Source organism: Xyrauchen texanus, chromosome 27 (genome assembly GCF_025860055.1).
Source record: "Xyrauchen texanus isolate HMW12.3.18 chromosome 27, RBS_HiC_50CHRs, whole genome shotgun sequence".
In the NCBI taxonomy this organism is placed as follows: domain Eukaryota; kingdom Metazoa; phylum Chordata; class Actinopteri; order Cypriniformes; family Catostomidae; genus Xyrauchen; species Xyrauchen texanus.
The window spans coordinates 16,862,419-16,884,321 of record NC_068302.1 but is presented as its reverse complement, the minus strand read 5'-3'; the positions used below and the strand labels follow the sequence as shown (position 1 = coordinate 16,884,321).

Sequence of the window (21,903 nt, the reverse complement as noted above, 5' to 3'; positions counted from 1 at the left end):
ATTAACTCCTGTCTTTGTTTGATTCTGTTATTGGAAGCTGAGAAGTATCCTTCGCACTAAGGGCACAATGCAGTTTTTGGTAGGAAAAACCTCCTTTTAGATGTATGCCATACTGTAGAATTGTAGATTGCCACCATTGTCCTGTGCTTACCAACCACATTCAATGTTGGTAGAGTTGGTAGGCTCCATTTATTAGTTTTCATTCAGTTAGGTGTATTATTGTGAAGTGTAGATGTTGGTAAATGCTGTTAGTGTATTGTAAATGTTAGAAGTTTCTGCTTGAATTTTAGTATGCTTTACCAGAGAGAAGCCAAATCACTTTGTACACTTTTTTTCTTTAATTTCCAAACTTCTTTCTTTCTTTCTTTCTTTCTTTCTCTCTCTCTCTCTCTCTCTCTCTCTCTCTCTCTCTCTCTCTCTCTCTCTCTCTCTCTCTCTCTCTCTCTTTCTTTCTTTCTTTCCTTTCAGGCTAAAGTGAGAGAACTGGAGGGAAAATGCAGGGCGCAGAGTGAGCAGTTTAATCAGCTGTCTAAAGAGTTGGAGAAGTTTAGATTGCAGGCTGGAAAGTTAGACATCCTGAGCAGTAGTCAGTTCACAGGGGGCGATTCGCCTGGCTCACCCACCAAACCCCTCACCCTCTCCCAGCTCCTCAATGGTCTCACTGCCCCCTCAGGGAAAGGTATGTCTATATATTGAAGAAGATAATGTCATGATCAATGTCAGAATTTCTTAGTATTTGGGATGTCCTCTGTTGCTTTAATGGTGATAAATGTTAATGTTCTGTTCTGTATTTTCAGTTTTAAAGGGATCGTTCTCACAAAAATTCACTCTTGACATCCCAGATGCCTAAGACTTTCTTCTGCAGAACACAAGCAAAGATTTTTAGAAGAATATCTCAATTTTGTTGGTCCATACAATGCAAGTGAATGATGGCCAGAACTTTGAATGTCCAAAAGCATATAAAGGCAGCTGAAAGTAATCCATAAGACTCCAGTGGTTAAATCCATGTCTTCAGAAGTGACAAGTGTGGATATCAATATTTAATAGTTTTTACTATACATTCTCCTCCCTTCCCAGTAGGTGTCGATATGCACGAAGCATGTTAGTCACCAAAAACAAAAAAAGAAGAATGTGAAAGTCAAAGTGGAGATTTATAGTAAAAAAGGACTTAAATATTGATCTGTTTTTCACCCACACTTATCATGTCACTTCTGAAGACATCGATTTAACTACTGGAATCTTATGGATTACTTTTTGCTGAATTTTTATTTGTTTTTTGGACCTTCAGATTCTGGCCAAAATTCACTTATATTGAAAGGACCAACAGAGGTGAGATATTCTTCTAAAAATCGTCTAATAATTGTGTTCAGCAGAAGAAATGAAGTCATACACATCTGGGATGGCATGAAGAAGAGTAAATGATGAGGGAATTTTCATTTTTCTATCCCTTTAAATTAGATTTTCAATGTGAACCCCACTGTTAATTGATTGATTTAATGTATTGATTTATAGTTCACTTCATATTGGTTCATCTCCAGTTCACCATCTTTCATATATCATGAATTATTTATGCAACCTACCACCTTTACCTTTCTCATAAGGTAATATGAAAAAATGTCTTTAGCGCTGAAAAATCATAAGGCTTATAAGATCAACACTGATGTGCTGAGATGAAGAGTGAAACAGCGGAGTCTGTACACAATAATGAAGTAATCATTCACCCTGTGTGTGTGTGTGTGTGTGTGTGTGTGTGTGTGTGTGTGTGTGTGTGTGTGTGTGTGTGTGTGTGTGTGTGTGTGTGTGTGTGTGTGTAGATAATGAGGATTCGTTAAGTAAGATCTCAGAGCTCATTCGGCCTCTGCAAATGAGTGAGGGGGAGAAGGCGGAGCTCTTGTCTGTCAAACCCACCTTTCTGTCTCGCAGTACATCCTCTAGCCCACGCCGGGCCTTCCTGTCAGAGGTGCGGCCCGTCATCGCCACTAATGTGAGTACTAATCAATCAATCCATAAGCTCATTTTACCTTTGAAGTAACCCTTCATGCCATTTTGAAAATTTTTATTTTTAAAGTTTCAATCTTTTAGGCTGAGAATGAAATAGGTGAAATGAGTTGAGGTTCCACAGAATAGAATAGAATAGAATAGAATAGAATTTCCTAAATGAAATACAAGTGCTAACAGGATGGCAAATGAATTAGAATAGTGTTATTTTAGATTAAGCTGAGGATTTACAGTGGGTTTTGGTCATATTTAATTGAAAGTGAGTTTGTCTTGTTTTCTGTGGTCTGTGAATCACAATTCAGTATCCAAATAAATGCAAGCACAATTTAGCATGCAAATATAACAATGCAGTAGTCCAAGTGCAAGTCATTGGGAGAGTTTCAAGATTTTTGTTAAATATTGTCAAATGTTTAGATTTACGTTTAAATTTAAAAACAGCACCCCCGAAAACTAAAATGATCTACAACAATGTTTGAACTGAATATTGTGGACAAGAATAAAAAGATGTAAGAGTCATTTCAGTGCTGCATTGAATGCACTGCAGAATAGAATAGGGCAAAGCATATTCTAGTAGTGTGTCATGTACCAAAGTGATTTGGCAATTATGATAATTATTACAGTTTACAGTGACAGGCTGTGTGCGGAGACACGTAGTATGTGTGTAGGTGTGAATAGTCCAATCTGTCCGCTCGGACTGTGCTCTGCTGGTGATATTGGCTTAATCGCCCACATTATCAGATTGCACACTGTACGTTGCTCTCTTTCTCTCAAGATACTGAATTTCAGACTTTTTTGTATAGTTGTACTAAACTTTCATGAAAAATCTTCTTCAAAAACATTGTCCAGTTTTCTGGCACATTGATTTGTTCATAGTTGTGTGTTTGACTCCTTCCCTTCAGGTTAAGCATAGCATGCTGTTTTAAAAGCTGCTCAAAAGCAATACTGTAAGATAGTAAAGCTGACCAGTAACTCTGTCTATCTTTCTGTTTTTACTCTCTTTCTCTTACCTTTTCCCTTCTCAGATGGACAAAGAGCTCAGCTCTTCCCCCAGATCTAAGCCCAGATACACAGGCAAAGTGCGATTGTGTGTTGCTCGCTACAAGTGAGTGGTCCTACTACATATTGTACATACACCATGTTACAATAAGGTACAAAAGGATTAGCTTTAATAATAGGTTTCAAAATGATATTACAGTAGCTGTAGTGATTTGTTATAACATGTCATTAGCTATAATGATTAGAGGTAACGTGCCATTAATCATTGTAACAGGTCTGCTTGAATGAATATTCTGGGTTAAATGCAACTTAATCTCTATCGACAACATCTGCGGCCTACTGTCAATTACAGTACACTTACAAGCCTATGGGCCAAAATAAACATATAAAATATGCAGTCATGCTGTTAAAGCATAACCACATATCTTAAACATTACTTGTGTTAGCATTAAGTGGTGTATGTGATACAATCACTTATCAACCTTCTCTCTGCAAAGTTATACCCAGTCTTTTAATGACCATGTAAACCCGGAAACCTTTGCATGATATATGTGCATGGATACTAGGCTTGGGATTGATGCCTATTTCACACATCGATTATTGGAAGATTTTTATCAATATATATTGGGATTCAATTCAGATATAAATTGGGCTGCTCGTTGCACAATTGTCTTTATCTTGTCAAAAAAATTCTCAACACAGCTTTGGTAAAGTGTGAGTGGCAGGGTAAATTAAACACCAGACGTGTCTGGCAGACGATATGGGGCATTCTAAAATTCGAATCAATTATTTTCTACGAAGGTACACACTCACCGACAATGCTCAGCGTCAAAATTCTGAAGTGCCACAGATCGCTACTCAGTTACAAGTATGTCTTTTTTTGTTTTGACAGCTGGAATTAATCTTATTCAAGGCTACATACAGAGAAATTGCATAATAAACATCACTATTTGAGAAAAGTGGAGAATAAATAAAATTACGTGCCGATCAATAATCGATATATCAATATTTTCTGACATCCCATATGGATTCCAAGAAATGCAAGCATCCGTCAAGCACTATTTAAATAAGCCAACTCTACTAAAAGGAATTTTTATCAAATATCAAAAATAACCAAAAATGAATCTGCCTGGAAATGTAGTTCCACCTCAACAGGATGATTCAGAGAACTTAACATCTCAGATGTAAAACATTATTAACTGTAAAATTCACTTAAAAGCTTTAGCAAAAATAAAAAATTATAATTTCTGCTTTTTAACCCTCTGGTCATCTTGCCCTTTTGACTTCCATTGAATTCCACTGTCAATAGAATTTAACCCAGAATATTCCTTTAATGCAAAACATGGGCTTGATACTATAGCTGAGTTCAAAATGGCATACCACCCATACTACTCTTACTACTGAAATAGAAAGAGTAGTGAGGTAGTACACCATTCCGAACTTGGCCTAAGAAAACCATTCATGAGTTGAATTTGGTGTTTCTTCCAGTTACAACCCTGATGATGGCCCCAATGAGCACCCTGAAGCAGAGCTCCCCCTGGTGGCTGGGAAGTACTTATATGTTTATGGGACTATGGATGAGGATGGCTTCTACGAGGGTATGTCAGATTCCAGGACTAGTAGTTTTAATAGTTTTTACTAGTAGGAGTAGTTTTTTATTTGTATTGCAGCTGCTTGCTGTTACAGTGTGAAAAAACAGTGTGCTAGCATTTTCAAATTCTTATGTAAAATGCAGGGTTCACACGGTCATGTAAAACCTGGAAATAATGTGGAATTTTAAAGTTGTTATTTCCAGAAAAGTCTGAAATTCCTATACAGAATGTAAATTTTTCTAGTTAAGCTCTCCTTCTTTTATCAACTATAAATATATCTTTATTAGTGTAATCTCTATAAAAGTATGTTTAAAAAGTAATAACGAACGACTTGAAAATTCATTAAATTAAATTAAAAATTTTGCATTTTAGAAGATGGGAAAATGCTTAGTCTATTCTTTCCCCACTATCTTCTCTTTTATCCAGGGGAGTTGTTGGATGGACAGCAGGGCCTTGTCCCATCCAACTTTGTTGACTTTCTTCAGGATGAGGAGTTTCCCTCGGTTCCTCTCTCTGACCGCATAAAGGAACCATCCTACCTCAACCACAGCCTCACCTCCATGCCGAGCAGTGCCGTAAGCACACTCAGCACGATGCTATCAGAGAAGCTGGATGCCCTGGGCTCGGGCACCGGGACAGGCACCAGCAGCAGCAGTGGGGTGAGCAGCCTAGGCATGAGCATGGGGCTGGCCATGGACCTTTTGGGACCATGCAGCAATGGCACAGGCACGCTGGACGTGAACATCGATGAGATTGGAGAAGACATCGTGCCTTACCCCCGCCACATTACTTTGATCAAGCAGCTGGCCAAGAGTGTGATCATAAGCTGGGACCCTCCAGTGGTGCTGCCCGGATGGGCTCCCATCAGTGGCTACAATGTTCTGGTGGATCAAGAAGTGCGCATGAGCGTGCCCTTCTGTGGCCGTACCAAGTCTCTTATTGAAAAGCTGAACCTGGCTTCCTGTACACATCGTATCTCCATCCAAAGCGTGACTGAGCGGGGGCTCTCGGATCCACTGCGCTGCACGCTGCTGGTGGGAACGAATGTGGTGGTGGCACCCTACTACCTTTGCGTGGAGAACATTACGCAAGTATCCGCCGAACTCGCCTGGATGCCAAGCAACAGTAACTACAGCCACACAATATTCCTAAATGATGTGGAGTATGATATGGTAAAGCCCGGAGGGTACAAATACCAGTTCTACAATCTGAAGCCCATGACGGTGTATAAGATAAGGTTGGTGGCCAGACCCCATCAAATGCCCTGGCAGATGCCCCTCGAGCAGAGAGAGAAGAAGGAGGTGTCAGTAGAGTTCTGCACACAACCGGCTGGTGGGTCCTACACCCTTCTGTCAGATACTTCTAAGGGCACACTCAATTTTATATGTTAAAGCTGATGTGTGTAATTTCTGCACCACTTCTGCCACTAAAAAGAATTGCAAAAATAATCACTGTTTTGAAACAGATTCCAGAAAACTCCACCCATATCTCATTAGTTTGACAACCAGATAGTCCCACCCCAATCTTACACCATTGGTCGAGCCAGTTTTACTGTGTCAGACTGGATGGGCTGCTAAAACAAACAGAGTAAAGTTTTTGATCAATTGAATGTTTTGAAATCAACCTACAAATGGCTTAATTATAGTTGATGCTGCATATTAAGCTGGGATATGAGAAAGAATTGTAACATATAAAAAAATTCACACATCAGCTTAAATTTGTTATTGCTAGGTGGTTTGAGATATCACTTGTTCACTTTTTAAAGGGCACATCCAATTATTAATGAATAATAAGAATAACTACAATTTTAGTGGTGTTTTCTGGTTGCTGTTCCCAAGGTGTTGTTGTTTTGTTTTGTTTTTTTGTTTTATTGCATTGCTAGGGTGTTGCTAGGTGGGTTTTAGGGTGTTTTGAACAGTTGGTAGGTGGTTTTCATACTGGGGGAAAGCCTTCAAGTCTCTAGTATATTCTAATTATTGATCACTTAAAAAAGTGATAGCTTACCTTAGAAAGCACCACTAATTTATTAACTAAAAACATAATAAAAAGAGTAGTATATAATATGAAGAATAAAAAGAATTAATAAAACAAGAAATTAATGTGCTCCTGTGACTGAGGGTTCAGGTATATCTCATTTTCTATTAGTTGACTGAAGCACCTCTCATTGACATTCTAATTCTAGTGAGCTATTCTTATTCATTTGATTGTAGTGCAAGGTGAGTCATCAACATTTTGGACTGTTTTCCCGGAAGGACTGTTTTTTTTTTCTCTACTTTTAGAAGTTCTCTAGCATATAGATGACCTCAAAGCTAACAATTGTGGACTAAGAGCCACAAAAGTCCTATTTAGATTTTCATGGTGGAGACAAAGGGAGAATTCCTTAAGAATTTATTTCTACTGGTAAAAACACCGGTTATTTGCATGCGCTGTCTGCACTGATTTAGTGCCCGATTCACTAAAGGAATTATGCAAATCAGGCAACAATGCAAACGTGCCCACAAAATTGATGCTGAATGCAATTTACATGCAGAATTCCACATTTTTGGTGAATTAAGCGCAATCTATAATAAGCCTTATTTACATAGGAAGAGGCATGTTTGCATGGAAAAGAATGACAATTAATTCATTTAAATACTCAAGATGCAGTGCAATTTCAGCACTGATTGCGCCTGCTTAAACAAGATTTAGAGTGATTAGTAAATAAGACGCATGTTTTTGCACTGAAATCGCACATGCAAAACTGGTGCAACTGTTAAGTGAATTCACCCCTAAAAGTTTAGATCACTATAATGAGCTGTTTAGCCTAGAACATGTGTTCCCAAACTTTTTTGTCAGCTGAACCCCATTGATGATTTACCTAATATTTTGAGTGAAGTTAAACTTCCAAAATGTAACACATTTGACATCTTTGCTCTTTTTCATTAACTTTAATGAAACTTTATTACATCTATTCAGCCGCGAGCCATGCACATCCACACACGAAAGCCAGAACCAAGGAGGTCTAATACCAAGAAAATAATTTTTGCTATTTGCAATATATTTTGTTTCATATGGGTACACGGTAACTTTTCAAAACTTGATCCGACACTGAATGCTCAAGCAGCTTAATTTACACTTAGAAAACTCCTGATGTTGCTATAACAATACAAAAGTCACTTACCAATTTACTTGAAGTGAAAATCAGCCCTTCTTTCTTGTTTAATGATTCAATCGTGCAATCATGCAGAACATCTAAGGTTTTTAAATCCTTAAGTATCTCTTTCTCAATGGCAATACCAGCAGTGATGACAGCCGACTCGTCATCAAGATCTTGCGCTCTTCGTTTTCAAATTACATCACTTAAAGTGTGATTGTGTCACTCAAGGCCAGCTAGAAGGCCTGGACTGGGACATATCCTTAATACCACTTCCATCAAGAACAAATAAATCAATCTGATTGGCTGATGAATCTGACAATCTGACTTCAGAAGGCCTAACGGGGTGGAGCTCAGACTCACATGCTGCTTTGACTAATGAGCTCTGCTTCGGGCATGCGATTTGTGAAACAGTTGTCACACTTTGCTTTAAAGCATAGAGGAATAATTTCTGATTGGATAAACTTTTTGTTTTGTGCTATTCGTTTGAAGATGAATTAGGAGTGGAAAGATTTAAAAATACATAAGCAAAAAGGTCAATGAGAATGAAAGGATGAAAAATATGTGTTTATTAGGCATGTTACGCCAGCAGAGAAGGCTTTGCTGGCACTGAGAAATCGCCAAGGCATCTATTGTTCTTTTTAGAATATTAATAAATGTTATATCATTTAATTCACTATTGGTATTTCTATCACAATCAGAGATTGCACTACATACAGTATAAACATTATCCAGCACAGTAGTCAAATTTACAACTTAAACATTGTAAAATGGTCATTACTGTCTTCATTTCCCTTATAATTTTATAAATGTATGTCATTCCATTTGTGTACGTACATTTGATATCTTGATAAAGCCAATATATTAATTTTCAATCATTCAAAATAATTTTCATAGAAGTAACACAGATAGAGCAGCAGCAAGCATTGTAACCTTGGGTAGAGGGCATGTAGGGGACATTTTCCTTCATTTATATTTTAGGTAATTATACATTATATTTTAAGACTTTTCTCAGCCATCCAAGGAAACAGTGACCTGCTGCCTAACCGAGAGATAAAGAGTGAAGTCGCATAGACAGAAGGATAATTAGTTTGTTGTTTTTATTTGTCAAATGAGGGACATTTGGAATTAAATGACGCAAATTTACTTTCACCCTTCACCCTCTCACGAACCCCCTGGTGATCCCTCATGAAACCCAAGGGAAACCCTGGACTACAGAAACTCTAGAAAAGCATATGCAGCCTTCATAAAAAAAAAAATGTCAAATTTGTGTGTAAATGAGGAACTGTCAACTGTAGGTTTTACACTCCTATTATGCATGCATCTGCAGTACCTGAGATGTTGATCAACCGAGTTGCGCTTTATTTTTCTTCATCTCAGTGCTATTCCCAATAGAACAGGAGGATGGTTTGTTTAGCAGAAATGAAAGAGAGCGGGAATGAGTGTGCAGGAAATGAAAGAATGCGTGATGAATGGAAATGGGATGTTTGCCGCAGTAGGGAAGCAGAGTGACTGAAGATGAAAGTGAAAGAATAAGAGAGCATATGAGAAGGTGGGGAGGGGAGTTGGGGATGCCCGGAATTCTGCTTCCAAGGGAGTCCTCAATCTTTCCTCTCCCACGCATTTCATACTGGCACACACAGAAACAGGTATACACAAACACATTGCAATGCCTAATACCAAGAAGCAAAACTGATGTGGATCTGTAGTAGGGTTTGCACGAATACCCATTTCCAGAAAAGTAGTCGACTAGTTGGCTGGTCAGTGTTTACCTTATGTGAATGACTCCAGGGTTTAATCACTTTAGACATTGAGGGGGACATGTACCTTATGTTCCTGGCAAGTCCAACACTGCGTTGATGTAGTGTATGACATATCTCAATTACCAGACGAGTCTTGCATAGTCATAAATGGTGCAAAAATATGTCTCACTCGCTTGTTGTTTCTGTCAGCCTTTGGGCGATTATTTTAGGGATTAGATTAGTTTCAGGGTGGTTTGAAAGAAATTTGGCTTGTACTGTATGTCAAAACTAAGGCCACATGCAAAATAATAAGTTTTCAGATGAAAAAAAACTATGATGTTCTGATAACAACGGAAAACTGAAAGCATATTAGTTTGTTGTGCCCTAAATGAATCAGACCATCTCAGATGTCTGCAACAATAGCTTGGTTCACATATAGGGGTCATATAATGAGGAATAAAAATGTTCTTGATATTTTGATATATATATGTAAGAGGTGATTCTACTATAAAAACATACTGTAAATGTCATAGCTCAAAACTTAATCCCCAATGCAGTAAAAGCATTCCTTGAAACCAAGCTGCAAAAACGCAATAACAGCAACATCTACTTTAAGTCATTGCACCCCTGGCCCCGCCCACTGGCACTCAGTTTGGAAACAGAGAGAGAGAGAGCAGGACAGACAGGCCTAGCGTGGCCGAACTATTCCTGAACACCACACTATTTTGAATTATGTTTGTATATAATCATGCACTAGATTAGACTGTTGTCATGTATCTGGTGCAGCTTTTAAAAGATGCAATGTCAAGTTACAACTCTGAAAGGAGAAGCCATTCTGTTTCATTCAGCTCCTGCCTCTTGCTGTTTTGAGCACAAATGTGTTCTTGCGCCCATCTGCGCTATTTTTAATTGTTGGTGTATGAAAACATGCTCTAGCCTCAGTACAGGACGATACAGTATGTGTACATGTCTTGTTTCACCGTGCTTTTAGCTATGTATGTGCATTTTCTTTTCCGCCTCAAATCAGCGTTCATTGCTTCTGAACCAGTCATAATATGATTCAAGCTTTGCAAAGGAAATATAATTGAACATTGGGCAGTTAAAAACACAATTGGGCCCAATCGCAAAACCATAAGTAAACAGTTTCATTCATGAATATTTCAAATGACATGACTGTTTGATAGTTTACTTCCACTTTTGCATAATTCCGAATATATTTGGCAGCCACAGTTAACAAGTCGACTAGTCGGTAAAGCCTCTTTAGTAATGGGATGGTTCTCTTACGAGAGGTTCTCTCGTATTGCGTAAGCTAGCTTACGCTACGGGAAAGATTCATCTTTTCTGAGATATTGAAGCCAAAAAATTATCCTTAATTTTTGTATCCATTGTCAACGCAGTGCGGCAGCTGCAGACCTTGAGCGGGCTAGCTAGCGAGCTCATAGGTTGCTCTGTGGCAACTGCTGCAGCCTATAGACGAGCTTGGGCGAACTCGCATCCAATGAGAGGCGTCCGCACGCTCACTGCATCAAAGCCCGCCAAAATGGGCGTGACTAGAGTGCATATAAGCGTAGTTCGTAGGCCGGAACCCTGATTTTCATCTCTTCAGCGAAGCTCTCCGCATCGCTGACCTGGAAGCCGCGTCGCCGTTCGAGGGGCATCTAGCAAGCGTGGACAGCGCTAGAAGAAGCCGGCCGTCTCAGCCACCTTCAGCCATCCTGCGAGCTACGCCATCCGACGACGTATCCTTTTATTCAGCAAGCTAGTTCTCACTGAACTATTCACAAAAGAGTACGAGCGTCTTTTCAAGATGCCTCGCTCCACTTGCGCCTCATGTCGCGCCCTTCTCAGCACAGGAGACCGCCACATCATCTGGCGCTCTCTGCCTGGGACTGGGGCACGCAGAGCTCGCCCTCACTGAGGGCGGATGCGATTTCTGCGAGGAGCTACCGATGTCGACCCTGCGGGCTCGACTCGAGCGATCAAAGCAGAAACCGCCACGCCGCCTTACCCTCAGCCGCGCAGGAAGAAGCGCCGCTCACAAAGGCTGCCGGAACTGGGGTTGAAGCGACTGCCTCGCCGAGCCTCTCCCTCGAGCATCGCTTTCACCCTCCTCGCCCCGGCGCCAGCGCAGTTGCCGCCGGCGGCCGCACTGCTGCCATCTCGGATGACGAGGCGGAGGATAAGGGCCGCTGTTCCATCATGGCTTTGGACAGCGAGGAGTGGACAGGCTCCCAAGCCTCCTCCTCGGCCCAGGAATCCAGCAGGACCCGCGCCGAGTCGAAGGGAGTTAACACGCCTCCTCACACAGGCCGTCGACCGCCTCGGGCTCAGTGGTCACCGCCCCTGAGCAGGCACCCAACAGACTCGACGGCTGCTTTCTTCAAAGCCATCGCCGCTCTACCCCCATGGCCGGGCCGCTCCCTTCCTGCCGGAATTACATACGGAGCTTGCAAAGTCGTGGGCAGCTCCTTTTTCAGCCAGGACCCGTTCCCACGTCTCCACCTCTCGGCGTCGGTGGACGGCGCCACTGAGAGAGGCTACTCCTCCATCCCCGGTCAAGGACTCGGTAGCAGCACACCTTTGTCCGCCCTCCGCGAGATGGCGTTCCAAGCCTGTGCTCCCGTCTAAGGCCTGCAGAGCGACTTCCGCCTATGTTGGCCGCGCCTATTCCGCTGCCGGCCAAGCCGCATCTGCTCTGCACTCAATGGCCGTTTTACAGATCCTACAAGCAGACCTTCTTCGGAGTGGGATGAGAAAGGCAGGCACCCAGAGGCTGTTACTGATCTACTGAGCGCGACAGACCTCGCCCTTCGGCTACCAAAGCTGCAGCCCAAGCTCTAGGGAAGTGCATGGCCTCGCTGACTGTGACCGAGAGACACTTATGGCTAACACTAGCCGACATGGGAGAAGCAGAGTGCTCCACGTTCCTCAACGCACCGCTCTCTCCGACCGGTCTCTTCGGCTCCGCGGTGAGTGGCATTGTTGACCGCTTCTCAGAAGTCCAGAAAGCCACCCAAGCCATGAACCTCTTCCTGCGGCGTCGGCTAAGCTCCTCTGCAGGCCGCTCACGTGATCAGCCTCCTGCACGAGCCTCTTCACAGCGCCCAGTTCAACAAACTCAGACTTCTCAGCGTCGACAGGGCGGCCGCCTCGATCAGCGCTCAGACAGCCGCCGCGAGACCGCCGCCCCGCGGGCCTCGATTTAAGGTAACGCTGAAACCAGAGCAACCGAAGTCTTCCTAACTTTGTTGAACAAACGACGGCTCAGTCCCGCCGCGGCGGACCACCGTCAAAGCTTTTCCCCTGTCAGTCCCCTTCTCTCAGGCTACTACAGTGGTGAATTTAGCAGCCAACAAGCCGGTGACACTGCCCGCTTGCCTGCACTCAAACGCCGTTTTCACGGCGACCCAAATAAATCTTGTAAAGAGCAAACATGTCTTATGTGTAGAAAAAGTGCCCACAACCCAGTGTTCAGCCCCTACACACAAGCATAACACATCCCGTGCCCCTATCAGAGCGCGCTCTCATAAAGCGGTTACTGAACCGCTCGAGCGCCAGAGTCAATGAAGGCGCTCACAAATGCGTCAGGCGCCCATTCTCTGCCCGCTCTGTCACACGACCAGCCCTATGTGTAGAAAATGTGCCCACAATCCAGTGTTCACTTCTGCACACAAGCACTGCATGTCTCGTGTCCCCACCAGAGCACGCTCACATAAAGCTGATTACTGAACCGCTCGAGCGCTAGAGTCAATAAATGCGCCCACAAATGCGTACGCGCGCCCATTCTCTGCCCGCTCTGTTACACGGCCAGCAACCATTCCTCTGTGTGTAAGTCCTATGCCCATGACTATGCTTACGCATCACGTAACAGATGTGACTCTTTCCCCATTCATTCCAATCGGAAGTCACTCACAAAACAGCCTGTTCATGCTGTCTGCGAGCAATCATGCATGAACACACTAAACGCAGCTCACACATTTTGTTCAGCGCTCTGTGTGCGGCAATCAGAGCGAATTGGCCATTCACCCTCTAGCGTTACGCTTCAAAGCGTGGGAAGCTATTCCAGGGATATCCAAGTGGGTGTTAAGCACAATACAACAGGGCTATTTGCTACAGTTCGATCGCCGCCCCCTCTCTTCAGAGCTGGCTCGAAACCACTGTGAACACGGAAGCAGCGTGCATGCTTCGTTCAGAAATAGCAAGCCTTCTGTGCAAAAGGGCCATAGAAAAGTGCCACCCTCTCTGAGCGAGTCGGGGCTTTACAGCCGTTATTGTCTTGTTCCCAAGAAAGACGGCGGCCTCAGACCCATATTAGATCTCAGGGTTTTGAACAAGGTGCTTGCAAAAGACCGTTCAAAATGCTTACAATCAGGAAACTCCTCGCGCATGATGCGCCAGGGGACTGGTTTATTTCTCTCGATCTGAAAGATGCATACTTTCAGATTCAGATAAATCCCCATCACAGGCCATTCTTGAGATTCAGCCTCGACGGCCAGGTTTATCAATACACCGTCCTTCCGTTCGGCCTGTCCTTAGCACCCGTACTTTCACGAAGTGCATGGATGCGGCTTCGCACCCCTGCGGAGTCAGGGTTTCGCGAATTCTGAACTATTTGGACGACTGGCTGATTATGGCTCAGTCACATATGGAGCTTCTGTCTCACAGAGCAGTTCTCCTCAGCCATCTGAACAGTTTGGGTCTTGCAGTCAATTGGACCAAGAGCTCACTACAGCCCAGTCAGACCATTTCCTTCCTGGGAATAGAACTAGACTCCGTGGCAATGACGGCTCGCTTATCTACACAGCGCACGACGCCGTGTTCAGCGACTAGCCGCATCTTTTCAGATGAACAGCCTCACGCCTCTGAAGAAATTCCAGAGAGTGCTAGGTTACATGGCCTCAGCCGCAGCAGTACTTCAGCTGGGTTTACTGCACATCGCCCGCTTCAGCATTGGCTAAACACCCGTAGCGTCTCGCCGGGCTTGGGCCACAGGCCGCCAGCCCATCAAGGTGACTCAGACCTGCATATCAGCTCTGCAGCCCTGGACAGTGGCCGAATGGTATCAGCGGGGAGTGACAATGGGAGCTGTATCTCGCCGAAAAGTCATCTCGACAGACGCGTCCAACACGGGTTGGGGCGCGGTCTCGCGAGGGCTCTCGGTTTTCGGCCTATGGTCAGTTCAGGAAAAGCTCCTTCACATAAATTGTCTGGAAATGATAGCGGTCGAGTACGCGCTCGTGCGCTTTCTCCCGGTCATTCAGGGTCACCACGTCCTGGTCCGTTCGGACAACAGATCTGTGGTATCCTACCTAAACCGTCAGGGCGGTGTCAGATCCAGGAACTTCTTCCATCTGACAAAACGCATACTGAGTTGGTCCCAGTGCCACCTGCGCTCGCTGAGGGCGACGACGGCCCGGACAGACTGTCCAGAGACAATATTCCCCCAGAGGAATGGTCCCTGCACGCTCAAACAGTCCAGACGTTATGGCACCTATTCGGCAGAGCAGAGATAGACCTCTTTGCATCCAAAGAGAACTCTCACTGCCCAATATTTTTCTCGAGCGAGGACGCCGCTGTCCCAGGACTGGCCCAGGCGCCCGCTTTACGCCTTCCCTCCCGTCCTCGCTATTGCCACAGGTAATGCAGAGGATCAGGGAAGCGCGTCACTCGGTGCTCCTCATAGCCCCGCGTTGGGAGAATCAGACATGGTTCCCGGGCTTACGCAGCTGTCACTGACAGCGCGTGGCCCATCCCAGTGAGAGCAGATCTCCTCTCTCAAGCTCGCGGCACAATCTGGCATCCCCACCCAGAGCTGGGCTGCATGCGTGGGTGATCAACGACTACCCGTCGCTCTGCCAGAAGGAGTAATAAACACCATCATACACGCTAGAGCCCCTTCCACGAGAAGACTCTATGTGTCAAAATGGTCTGTGTTCTCAAAATGGTGCACCGACAGAGACCTGGACCCGCGGACATGTGGGGTGTGCGTCAGCTGCTCGTATTTCTACAAAAGCTGCTGGATAAGGGCAGATCCCCATCCACGCTCAAAGTGTATGTGGCGGCCGTTGCGGCGTTCAGCTGAACCCCTGCACGGCCAGTCATGGGGTAAAAGCGAGCTGGTCATCCGCTTCCTCAGGGGAGCTAGAAGGATGAACCCCAGCGCCCCCATCGGTTCCTATCTGGGATCTTTCTATAGTTCTCGAAACTATGAAAGCCCCCCTTCGAACCACTTCAATCCGTGGATTTGAAATACCTTTCACTCAAAACCGTTTTTCTGACTGCCCTGTCATCAGTCAAGCGTGTGGGAGACCTTCACGCGCTGTCTGTCAGGCTGCGTGTCTTGAGTTTGGACCAAGTGACTCAAGGTCATTTTAAAGCCTAGACACGGCTATGTTCCCAAGGTGATCGGTACTCCTTTCAGAGCACAGGTCATTTCCCTATCGGCGCTGCCAGCACCGGATAGCGACGCGGCGCCAATCTCCTTTGCCGGTCAGAGCACTGAGATTGTATACTGCGCGCTCCGCTGCTTTCAGGCGCTCCGAGCAGCTTTTCGTTTTAGATTCGAGGCGCACCAAAGGTCTCGCCGCCTCGAAACAGACACTATCTAGATGGATAGTGGGCGCTATTGCTGCTGCATACGGCGTCAAAAGACCTGCCATGCCCGTTGGGCATTAGGGCTCACTCCACTAGAGGCATGGCATCCTCGTGGGCATGGTCCAGCGGGATTTCCATTCACGACATATGTGTGGCAGCGGGATGGACTTCCCCTCCACCTTTGTCAGATTTTACAATATGGAAGTGCCCGCTCTGCAGGCAAAACTACTAGCGGTTTAATACGCTACAGCTCCCCTGGTGAGCTGCACTGATGGGACACATTCCACACAGACCGGCACCACCGCTCTGTCGTTCCCTTCCCACTATGTGCTTATGTATTACACAATCAATGACCCGCATTCTTGCCGGCCAAATATTATTTCCCCACTCATAAGGGCTCCCCGGGTCCCCCTTAATTCCCTGGGGCTCATACAGTGGATGCTTGGCACGCACGGCGTTGACAATGGGTTCCCGTGGCGTAAGCTAGCTTACGCATATCTGAGAGAACCTCTCGTAAGAGAACGTATCGGTTACCTAAGCGTAACCTCGGTTCTCTCTAGATGAGGGAACGAGTATTGCGTAGCCGGCCGTGCTTTCGCGCCACGGCGACTTTTCAGCTTCAGTCAATGAAAACCAGGGTTCCAGCCTACTGAACTACGCTTATATGCACTCTAGTCACGCCCATTTTGGCGGGCTTTGATGCAGTGAGCGCGGACGCCTCTCATTGGATCGCGAGTTCGCCCAAGCTCGTCTATAGGCTGCAGCAGTTGCCACAGAGCAACCTATGAGCTCGCTAGCTAGCCCGCTCAAGGTCTGCAGCTGCCGCACTGCGTTGACAATGGATACAAAAATTAAGGATAATTTTTTGGATTCAATATCTCAGAAAAGATGAATCTTTCCCGTAGCGTAAGCTAGCTTACGCAATACTCGTTCCCTCATCTAGAGAGAACCGAGGTTACGTTAGGTAACCGATACGTTTCTTAGCGTAAGAGCCAGCTCTTTTTTCCCTCTGATCTTGAGCAGGTATTGTCCAGGGAGGAAATGAAATGCTATCAGCATTAATACAGGCCCCTGCAGTGCTATGGCCCTCAGCAGAGCCAATGATCATTAGACTTCACATGAGAAAAAAATTTCAGTTGTAATTTTTAATTGATCCTCTTAATTGATATAGAACATTAATTAAGGGAAGGCCACTTGTGCTGGAATGGTCCTGCTCGCCGTTTATTGAATTTCTACCACCATGGAGTGCACACCACTGTACATCTAGACTTTGTGAGATAAATAACCCTCAGTCTAGTATAGTGTACATTGTGTTCCCTTCCTACACACTGTGCAATATGTATAGAGCACTTACAGTATGGTCCAGTTAACAACGTAAACCCATCTGTGGGCTTCCCTGCAGACTAACAGCTGGGCTTTTGTTACATGACGCCCATCTGCAGGCGTTTAGCTGTACAGCGGTGGTCTCAAATGGAGGCCTGAACAGATAAAGACAGCCTTTGAGCTGTTTTCAATTACAGAGCATTGATCCACTTCCTCTTGATCAACTTCACAAATTACATGATCCACTTTTAGCTCCACTGTCTTTCCACATGATCCTGAGGTCTCTGCCTGTTCTCAGTGCTCATCTGAGCCATGTAGCACGATGTGGGCTTGGTTCTGGTAGGGGTGGGCATTGATTAAGTGTTCCCTCTGATGATCTGTCATGTGGTGGCTGGAGAAGTGATCAGTGTGGATTAGTGAGATCCATCACAGAGCAGGATGTGATAGGACTTCCTGCTCTCTGACACCATATATATACATACAGTATATATATATCTTAATTAGTTGGTGTTTTAGGATCTTAAAGGGTGAAAACTGTGATGTCAAAACATCTTAAACACATATAAATTCTGTTGTAATGCTGTTTAAAAGTGAATGTCTTTCTATTACTTGTTAGCTAATTTTTTATTAAGAACAAACACACTTGTTTTGATACATTATTACTGTGCAGTTGCACATCATAGTTCTCAATTATTTTAAGGGTTAGTTCTCCCCAAACATTTTTACATTTTGTCAACATTTACTTACCCTTGTGTTGTTTAAAACCTGTATAACTTTCATTTTTATATGAATCACAAAAATAGATATTTTGCAGAATGTCCAAGCTGCATTTTCCCTACAGTTATGCAGCATTTGTGAAGCCACAACACGCACAACCTTGAGGCGGATGGGCTACAACAGCAGAAGACCCCACCGGGTACCACTCATCTCCACTACAAATAGGAAAAAGAGGCTACAATTTGCAAGAGCTTACCAAAATTGGACAGTTGAAGACTGGAAAAATGTTGCCTGGTCTGATGAGTCTCGATTTCTGTTGAGACATTCAGATGGTAGAGTCAGAATTTGGCGTAAACAGAATGAGAACATGGATCCATCATGCCTTGTTACCACTGTGCAGGCTGGTGGTGGTGGTGTAATGGTGTGGGGGATGTTTTCTTGGCACACTTTAGTGTCAATTGGGCATCGTTTAAATGCCACGGCCTACCTGAGCATTGTTTCTGACCATGTCCATCCCTTTATGGCCACCATGTACCCATCCTCTGATGGCTACTTCCAGCAGGATAATGCACCATGTCACAAAGCTCGAATCATTTCAAATTGGTTTCTTGAACATGACAATGAGTTCACTGTCTAAACTAAAATGGCCCCCACAGTCACCAGATCTCAACCCAATAGAGCATCTTTGGGATGTGGTGGAACGGGAGCTTCGTGCACTGGATGTGCATCCCACAAATCTCCATCAACTGCAAGATGCTATCCTATCAATATGGGCCAACATTTCTAAAGAATGCTTTCAGCACCTTCTTGAATCAATGCCACGTAGAATTAAGGCAGTTCTGAAGGCGAAAGGGGGTCAAACACAGTATTAGTATGGTGTTCCTAATAATCCTTTAGGTGAGTGTATATATATATTGTTTTGACTTGTTCATCCTTTTCTTTAAAAAAAAAAATTAAGAATCAAATTTACGGTACAGCAGGGCACGGCAGCCATGTCGAGGAACTCTGGCTCGGCGACGGCCATGTCGAGGAACTGTAGCTCGGCGGCGGCCATGTCGTGGAACTCTGGCTCAGCGGCGGCCATGTCCCACCTGAAAAATGGAAGTGAATGGGGCCGATTTTTGGAGGGTTTAAAGGCAGAAATTTGGAGCTTATGATTTTATAAAAGCACTTCTTCTGTTAAATCTCATGTATTATTTGAGTTGTAAAGTTGTGGTAAAATGTTACTTTTTACAGGCATTTTAGGATTTTGGGGTTTGTTGATATTACATTGTCATGGTAACATAATTGTAAAATTGGCTATAACTGTACACAGAACATGCGAGTAACCGATTTTATCACATTAAAATAATGTTTAATTATATGTAATTATAGTTTTGAAACAGTGAGTTTTTTAACATTTACAGATTGGCCCCATTCACTTCCACACTTCAAGTGTCTCACTGTAATCCAGATATTTGCTTTTTTTTTTTTAAGAAAAGGAGGGCCAGGTTTTGTGGTAATCAATATTATACCACAGCTTAACTTTTATTGAACCTGAAATTTTCTTTAATTAAAATGAATCTATGCAAAGTCTATTAATTTTTGTATTACCACAACTAGAAGTTGCTGGTGCAGGATGAGATATCTGCTTCAGTGAGAGTGAGGATGTCAGCTTCTCTCCTCACCAGCACAGGTGATAGTGACACAGTTTAAATAGCGGGTTGTTGCTTCAGAAATTCAAGCATCTCATTAGTGCTGTACCATCTGTTTACTCATCGACTAGAAGTCTCAGATTGCACAACCCCATTGCAAATGCTGCAATGGATTTTAAACCCGAGTTGCCAGTTGTGCGCACTGTCCCGATGAGCGAGAGACCAGCAATACCGTGCAGGCAATGAAATGGAGAGAGCGCAAGAGGAGAGAAAGGCATTGGGAAGCATGTGACAAATAAATTAATAAAAAATAAAAAAATTCAGTTCTGTGCAAATCAATGCAATTACGTATGTGAGCTCATCTGTCATGTTGTTTGTTCATATGTTATAACCAGAAAAATTCAAGGGGGAGGGTGTTTTTTTTTTGGGGGGCTGTAAGGGGAGTCTAACACTTATGGGTCATTGTCAAGGTTGTTCAAGGTGTTAAAATTAAAATCTTTCAAAAATCTTGTTTAAAACACTTGTCATGTTCTCTGAAATGTAATCTTTGTGTCATTTGGTGTCATACATTTTTTTAAAACTTGAATATCAGATGTTTTTTCAAACTTTGCACTCAGTCTTGAGGGTCTGAGGGTGTCTGCTCTATTTTATCTTTTTATGGTCAGCATAAACAAAAAAATGGCTACCATGTTGATTTCACCAAGTGACTTTGATTTGGTGGAAAATAACTTTTATAAATAATAATAACATTTTTAAATATGATTTATGTTTTAGAACAAGTGTTTCACTGCTTTTTTTGTCTGATTATCCTGCACTAGTCTTGCTAATATTTATTTTTTCAGGAATTTGAACACTAATGAACACTAGGAAGGTGACAAAAGACTTTTTTAAAGTGTTTTCAGAAACCCAGTGTCTTTTCATAGTGGATTGTGCGCTCAAGGTTGCCAGATTGCGGGACTAAAGAGTCACCCTGGTAGAATATTTCCAAACTTTACAAGTGTCAAGATCTAATTGGGGGATTTCTATGAAGGTAAAATAGTGGCTAAATGATTTGCATGTGCAGAGTACAATTTGCAAAAGTGTAAATCAAGTTACAAGCGTTGTAGAAAAATGTGCATGCACAGAAGAAGATTTGTGAAAGCGTAAATCAAATTGCATGCGCACAGAATGTTTTGTAAAGGTTTAAATCTTACTTACCCTCATTAATCCCGTATGACATAAATTTTTATATGAAACACAAAAAGAGATATTTTGCAGAATGTCCAAGCTGCATTTTCCATACAGTGTAAGTAAATGGTGATTTATGCTGCAAAACAAAATCCGTTTTGCTGTTCATCCCTTTCTTTGCTTGCATATTGCTGATAGCAGTTTTCCAATGATTTTGGCCATGTTTAGGCACAAAACTGCGCCAAATGTTTAAGCAACTGTGCCAAAAGTTTAAGTGCGAAAAAAAGGAATTCAGAAGAATACACACCAAATATACTTCATGTTAATATGAAGTTACAGATCCACAACGCATGAATTACACTTATGCAAAGCATTAAAGTATAGCTAATAATAATTTTCTTATGTTTGCAACTTGATTTACACCTTTACCTAACATTCTGTGCCCATGCAATGTTTTGTTTTTTGCTTGCAATTTGATTTTCGCTTTCACAAATCATGCTAGTAACTTAATTTACGCTTTTACAAATCTTACTCTGAACATGCAAATCATTTAGGCACTATTTTACATTCATAGATTAAACTCTCCCGATGCTACAGGTGAAACTCGAAAAATTACAATATCGTGCAAAAGTTCATTAACATAATTAATGCAAAAGGGGCCCAAACCAAGTACTGAGTACATATGCATGATCATACTTTTCAGAGGGCCGACATTTCTGTATTTAAAATCCTTTTTTTTTATTGATTTCATGTAATATTCTAATTTTCTGAGATTCTGAATTTGGGGTTTTCATAAGCTGTAAGCCATAATCATCAAAATGATATCAAATAAAGGCTTGAAATATCTTACTTTGCTTGTAATGAGTCTATATAATATATTAGTTTCACCTTTTAAGTTGAATTACTGAAATTAATGAACTTTTGCACGATATTCAAATTTTCGAGTTTCACCTGTATGTGTGTGGGTTTGTGAATTAATTTCGGGAACGTAGTTTCATTTGGTCATG

At 43.1% G+C, this 21,903-nt stretch overlaps 1 protein-coding gene across 1 annotated transcript in view; it reads left to right on the top strand.

Annotated features, from left to right (window-relative positions):
- The window catches only part of rimbp2b (RIMS binding protein 2b), a 211,516-nt gene that overhangs the window by 159,678 nt on the left and 29,935 nt on the right, over nt 1–21,903 (top strand). Inside the window, exons 10-15 of the mRNA XM_052094964.1 lie at nt 38–79; nt 469–679; nt 1,815–1,984; nt 3,021–3,100; nt 4,483–4,592; nt 5,013–5,918. Of these exons, the coding sequence (XP_051950924.1) occupies nt 38–79; nt 469–679; nt 1,815–1,984; nt 3,021–3,100; nt 4,483–4,592; nt 5,013–5,918 (1,519 nt within the window). The remainder of the gene's footprint in view (nt 1–37; nt 80–468; nt 680–1,814; nt 1,985–3,020; nt 3,101–4,482; nt 4,593–5,012; nt 5,919–21,903) is intronic.